The 6,972-nt window shown below is 47.2% G+C and overlaps 1 protein-coding gene across 1 annotated transcript; it reads right to left on the bottom strand.

Moving 5' to 3' along the window:
• Window positions 1–2,281: 2,281 nt before the first annotated feature.
• LOC100281181 (uncharacterized) lies at window positions 2,282–4,660 on the bottom strand. The gene is made up of 2 exons (NM_001154100.2): window positions 3,589–4,660; window positions 2,282–3,116 (listed from the first exon to the last, which is right to left on the bottom strand). Exons 1-2 carry the CDS (start codon window positions 4,513–4,515, stop codon window positions 2,484–2,486), a joined length of 1,560 nt encoding a protein of 519 aa, NP_001147572.1. The 5' UTR covers window positions 4,516–4,660; the 3' UTR covers window positions 2,282–2,483.
• Between the last annotated feature and the right edge of the window lie 2,312 nt (window positions 4,661–6,972).

The following is a 6,972-nucleotide window of genomic DNA, read 5'->3' as shown; positions in this document are numbered from 1 at the left end:
CAGTCACCTGCCGCCGCGCAAAATTTGCATGCCTTGCATCGCGAGCATGCCGCGAGCAACCGAGCCCCGAAAAAACGAACCCTAGCGTCGTTTCTAGGGAGTCAGGCGGAGCCGTCGCTTTTGCACACACACGGTTGTGCTCGTAAGTGGGCCAGGCACACAAACAAGCCCAGTTGCAGCCCTGGAGCGCAGCTGGACTGCTGGGTCATTGTCCCAAACACGCCCTAGGTATTGAGGCAAATGATCCAGTGAGAGTGGTGTAGGCTAAAAATCTAGATGGGCTTATCTGTACGACTAAAGACATGTTGTGCCATGGTTTGTCGAACGGCCTGCTACTGTGGCCATAGGATTTATCCAAAAAACATAGAGAAGTATTTCTATTCAGAGAATTAGCTTCTATAGAGAGAATCTATACAAGTAGAAGCTCTACCAAATAGCCCTGATATCGCAATAAGAATCGCGGGAGCCATGGTGGTAGCGGATCACTAATCCTATGTTCTTTTTTATAGAGGGTGTTTAATAACACTAAAGCTAATAGTTAGTGACTAAAATTAGCTGGAGACATGCAAACACCTTAGCTAATAATTTAACTATTTGTTAGCTAGCTAATTTCACTGTCATTTTTTAGCCAATTAACTATTAGCTTTAGTGTATTAAAAAACCTCATAGAACCGACACCTAAAATTATCAAAAGTAATCCATTTCGGTTCTTAGGTGCCCGTAGGAGTAGACCTCCAAAGGGACTACCGTGTAAGAGTTAATCTGCTCAGGTGAAGGATGGCTTCCTTGTCTCTTTTCTAGTGTTGGCCGACGCTTCGAGCCTTCGTGTCCTCTTCTTTCTTGCAGATGGTTTGGTGGTGATCGATACAACTACATATCTATATTGTATTGAGTAGGACGATTACACCGATTATGCACTATGTCTACCACTGGGTATGCTCTCTATACAATAAGATTTTGGATCAAGGCCACATTGTTCACTATTTCTATATGTTCATCATGCGTAGATCACATGTGCACCTTTCTGATATCACCAACCTGTTGTTATCATTTTTCTGGATTAAACTGCTACTGAAAATGCCTAAAGCTCTAATATGAAAGACATGGTTTCTCGAGCGCATAGAAACTAAATATCTAACTGATGGATGAAAGAGATATGACAAAAGACAGGGTATCACTAGCAAATATAGGATGAAGTTATACTCGATTACGATCTTTTTTAGGGGCTTGTATTTGGTGTTGAGTTTGTGATCCAAATTCTGAAGAAGGCGGCCAAGTTGGCGAGCGAAGCGGAGGCCCGTCGCCGGGAGGCTTGTTTATGTTTTGGTAAATCTGGAGATGGTCTGATTAGCTATGTTGATTCAGATTATGGTGGTGATTTAGACAGGAGGAGATCTCTTTCAGGTTATGTCTTTACTATTGGAGATTGTGCTGTGAGTTGGAAAGCTCGTTTACAGGATACTGTTGCTTTGTCTACCGCAGAAGCTGAGTATATGACAATTGCAGAAGTTACTAAGGAAGCCTTATGGTTTAAAGGTATATATTCAGAGCTATGTGGAATTAAGTCTTGCATTACCATCTATTGCGATAGCCAGAGTGCCATTCATCTCACCAAAGATCAGATGATTACTGAGAAATCCAAACATATTGATATTCGTTATCACTTCATTCGTGATATCATTGAAAAAGGGTTGGTGAAGGTATGCAAGATCAGTACTGATAATAATCCAGCTGATATGATGACGAAGCATGTTTCTGTTGCTAAGAGTTGGTATTATAAATTAGCCCTTAGTGGTTGTTGGCGCCGGCAAGATGATGATGCATTTGTCTAAGGTGGAGGTTGCTATTATGATGCTACAAGGAATTTGTCTTAAGGTGGAGTTTGTTGAGTTTGTGATCCAAATTCTGAAGAAGGCGGCCAAGTTGGCGAGCGAAGCGGAGGCCCGTCGCCGGGAGGCTTGGCCTGGGGGGTGCGAGGGGCGGAGCCCCCCGCGGTACGGATCGTTTTAGGGTTTCACCTCTATAAATATCTTTGTAAGCCGCAGGAGATATCTATCTCTCAATTGTAAATCTCCTGCGATCTGTAATTACCCGAAAATAGTGAGAAGTTGCCGGGCGGCGCCCGTGGTTTTTTCCCCTTCACTTTAGAGGGGTTTTCCACGTTAAATCCGTATCTTCTCTGTGATTGATCCTATTTGTGTCGCATTCATTTATTATCAGTACTGATCTTGCATACCTTCAACATACAATGTATGCTCAATCTGAGACAACTAGGAGTATATATATCTATGTTGTGTAGAAGTACTATTATAAATATAAAATTGGTTACACCATTATTCCGTCACAAGGCAGCGCACGACGGCACTACGCAAGCTAATAGGAGTTTAAAGTAACGGCAACAACAGGAGCAATAAGTGTACGCACTCTGGACAAACAACCGACGCAAAAGAGGTAACTATGCTGTAGAATCACGCGCGCATCGATCAAGGCTCGGCGTAGAGGTGAGCCGGCAGCTTGGGCTCGACGACGGCCTCGAGCGGGAACTTGCGCGGCGTGGACAGGCCGAAGATCTCCTCCATGCTGAACTCCTCCTTGGTCACGCCGTCGGGGAGGCTCCACGCGAAGCCGTGCAGCAGGTTAGCTAGGCTCACCTGGATGACCTTGAGGCCGAGGCTGTACCCGGGGCACATCCGGCGGCCGGACCCGAACGGCAGCAGCTCGTAGTCCTGCCCCTTCACGTCCAGCTTGCTGCCGAGGAATCGCTCGGGCATGAATTCTTCCGGCGCGTCCCACAGCGCGGGGTCGCGGCCGATGGACCACACGCTGACGAGCACGCGCGTGCCGGCGGGGATGTCGTAGCCGGCCACGGTCGTGTCCTCGCGCGCGAGGCGGGGCACCAGCAGCGGTGCCACCGGGTGCAGTCGCATGGTCTCCTTGACGATGGCGTCGACGTAGGGGAGGCTGGGCATGTCCTTCTCTGTCACCCAGCGGCCGCGGCCGATGACGCGGTCCAGCTCCTCCGTGGCCTTGGCGATGACCTCCGGCTTCTTGAGGAGCTCCGAGATGGCCCACTCCACTGTGACCGCCGAGCTCTCGGTGCCACCGGCGATGAGGTCCTGCACGTGCCGTGCCATTCGAGAGGGTTGGTCAAGTGAGATTCTTGCACAGTTGCACTGGTCATGAACACAAGATGAGTACACGAGGACAAAACAAAATGTGAGTTCATCAAAGTAGCTAGGATCTGACTCAAAAAATTGCCTACAGCATTTCTGTTGCATTGGCATCTATATCGTTGTCTTTTGGGGAACAAAACCCGATCCGGTAGCAGGTGGATTAATCAAAACACTTGTTTTTTTTTTATTTTCAATTGATTATAAAAGTTGTTTGACTAGTTCGTTAATTGGTTCTTGGCAGCATGATGTTTACAGTTCAGAGTAGTTGTACTTGCACAAAAGTATAAGAGCAACATGATGTTAGCAGTTCAGAGTAGTTGTCTAGTAGACGCAGAATCCGACAACATCTGATCAGCTCTGAGCAACGGAATCCTACAGCAGGCAGCAGCTGGGAAGATTCTACTTCTAGACTCACCTGAGTAAAAGCTTTGACGCTTTCCCGGTCGAGCTCGACCTCAAGGGTAGGGTCGTCGGCAATCTGCAGAAGCACGTCGACCATGTCCTTGGCGACAAAGCCTTTCCCCTCGCGAAGCCGCCGCTGGTTGTGCTCCTCGACGACGTGCTCCAGGAACCGATCGAACATCTTGCTGAGCTTCTTCATCCGCTTGATGTACCCCTGCAAGTCCATCCAGTCGAGCCACGGGATGGAGTCGCCGATGTTGAGCACGCCGTTGAGCAGGAACAGCTCGTCGAGCATCCACTTGAACTCCTCGGGGGTGGTCACTGACCCGCCGGCGGCGGCCGCCTCCTCCTTATCCAGGTACTTCTTGCCGAGCACCATGCGCGTGATCACGTTCAGGCTCACCGTGGACAGGTAGTCCTTGAGCATGACTGCGCGGCCGGAGCTGGACGCCGCGTGCAGGTCGCGCAGCAGCGCGCGCACCTCGTCGGCGCGGATGTACTCGTACGACTCGAGCCGCTTGGCGCTGAAGAGCTCGGTGAGGCACATCTTGCGCGCCTGCCGCCAGTACGCGCCGTAGGGGGACCATGTGATGTCGCGGTAGTTGTAGGTGGTGTACTTGCCGGCGGCCGTCTTTGGCCGGTCCGTGAACACCACGTCGTGGGTCTTGAGGAAGAACTTGGCCATGTCCACCGACGAGCCGACCACCACGGGGAACGACCCGAACCGGAGCTGCATCAGCGGGCCGTACTTCCTGGACAACTCGTGGATGGAGCGGTGCGGGAGCGCGCCCACGAGGTCGAGGTTGCCGATGATCGGCCACGGCTTGGGGCCAGGCGGGAGGTTGTACATGCGGCGGCTGCGGCGGCCGGTGAGGGCTTTCAGAAGCATCACGGTGGCTAGCACGATGCCGAGGAAGGACGCCCATGGTGGAAGCTCCATTGGAACGATCGAGCTAAGGCCAGTAGAAGCTGCTGTGCCGTGATGACTGATGACAGACAGCTTGATGGCGTTGAGATATAGTGATGCTAAAGTTTGGAAGTGGCTGGTCAAGGCCTCAAGGGTCTAGTAGTCGAGCTGGTGTGGTGAGATGTGCCGGGGCGCGCAAAGGTTTCTTTATAGGCAGGGGCGCAGGGCGAAGGGGTGGAGGCGTGGAGCGCGTGGATGATGGCCTAGTGAGAAAGGACTTGGAAATAGGAGGCGACTTGACCAGGGATCGGCAACGAGGGTCGTCTCCCGGACAGCGTGTATCACCGCATTTTGGTACTTTTCCTGTTTTCGCTGCTAACTAAAAAACAAATTTCAGTCCGAATTTAGATTGCTTTTGATTCAAAATATAAAAATACAAAAGTCAAATTTTGGTCAACAAAACGAAATTTGAATGATGCCAAACGAAATTGTAAACCCTGCTCCTGGAGTCCTGGTCCCGTGTTCTCCCCTCCTGGAGTCCTGGTCCCGTGTTCCTCCGACTAATGTTTAGTTTGTGTCATATTAAATATTTGAATATCAATTAACAATATTAAATATAGACTTAATATGTTTAATAAATTCGTCTTATCTTTTAGACTTCATCTTTGCAATTAATTTTATAATTAAACTATATTTAATATCGATAATTATCATTCAAATATTTGATGTAACATATCTAAACTTTAAGTTGCGGGATGTAGCTTGTAGGCACGAAATCTGCAAGTATGCCTAGCATTGTACATTGTTCAACGTTTGTTGTGGCAGAAACACTATACATTGTTCGACGTTTGTTGTGGCAGAAACACTAGCGCTCTTTTCCCTCGTGGTCATATGAATTTCATGAATTGAAATTAATATTAAAAATGCTTTTTATTTAATTATCAGATCATTTTCAAATTTCTCTCGGTTCATGAGAATCAAATAGGATTTCGATGCATGAAAAGATGTTTTAACAAACATTTAAAAAACAGTTTTAGTCTCACTTGTAAACCGCTTTATGAAATGAAAGCCAAAAACAATATTTCAACAATGAAGGTGAGCTCACCCGCAAGAAACATGATCTTAGGCTATCTCCAACTGAATACATATCTCATCCCTATTTTACTTTTTATTTTAAACTACACTTTGCAAATAGCGTCGTCCATCGGCAAGCCAGATCCGTGAGCGCGTCCACTTCGTCAAGCAGGATCTGTGGTCGCATTGTCTCCCTACGGTTTCATCAGCCGCGACTCCTTCGAATCTCCGCCAAGTTCTCGGTCCGGTCACACTCCCACTAGCTCCTCCGGTAAGGCGGATCCACCGCCGCATCGTCTTTTTGCGACCGTCGTCCAGAAGATCGACGTGGTACTTCCTTCGCCTTCTTCATTCCCATGTCTCCCCCACCACCCCACTCAATCTAATCCATGGCGCACGGAGGGAATGGATACCATGACTTTTTTTCTCAGATTCATTCGTCCTCGGCTAATCGCCAAGCCAACCTCGTCAACGACGACCCACATTCTTTTCCCAGTCTCCCTACACCACTAGGTCGTCGGGATCCATAGTAACCACCAAAACCTTGACCCGAGCTCTCAGGAAGAAACATTTCCCTTCCTTGGCAAATACACCAGATACATTCAGCTAGGTTTTGGGGATGGTGAGCACCAGATGCCTTCATTAACCCATATAGGCAGATCTCGTTCCAGAGATTTCAATCCTCCTCGACCAAATGAGGGTGACATTTCATATTCCTCCCGTCGTTGTGGTAGATCACGTCCTATCAGAGTCAGATCAAGTAGTCAGAGCTTGAGGACATGTCCTCAAACTCGTCCCCAAAGTTTTTTCTCCAGAAATGAGAGTTAGAGGGTGTGGGAGATTTAGGCCAATGGAGAATATTTCTAAAGAACACAACAAAGACGAAGACGAAGAAGATAACAACTCCCAGACGGTACACTACCACTTTCATTTCAGTTATTGCTTAAGTACAATACAACTCAATTTATGCTTGGTATATAATATGTGAGGATGTTTGTTATGTAATATGCTAGAAGAGTAAATTGTTTTTTAGTTATGTTTTAATTTCTGATGACAATGTGGAGTATACATGTGTGCATGTTTGTTACAAGATTATGTTATTGTCTTTAATTTACTTGTTTATGCACCTTTACAATCTTTTCTTACTTGGAACGTTTTTAATAGAAAAACTAAGACAAGGCAAATTGGACTGAAGCAAACACTTTAACATTCTACAAACTAGCTGTCGAACAAATTAGGGCTCGCAATTTTCCTAATGGGTCAATGTCAAATAGAGGATACAAGATTATGTCAGAAAAAATCTTAGAAATGACTGGCTTTCGGCACTCTATCAAACAACTTAAAATAGGTGGACTCAATGCAAGATATTGTACACTTTTCATGTGTGGTCACAAGGTGAAACAAGATTAGGAAGAA

Source organism: Zea mays, chromosome 2 (genome assembly GCF_902167145.1).
Source record: "Zea mays cultivar B73 chromosome 2, Zm-B73-REFERENCE-NAM-5.0, whole genome shotgun sequence".
Lineage (NCBI taxonomy): Eukaryota > Viridiplantae > Streptophyta > Magnoliopsida > Poales > Poaceae > Zea > Zea mays.
This window is presented reverse-complemented; position numbering and strand designations above follow the sequence as displayed.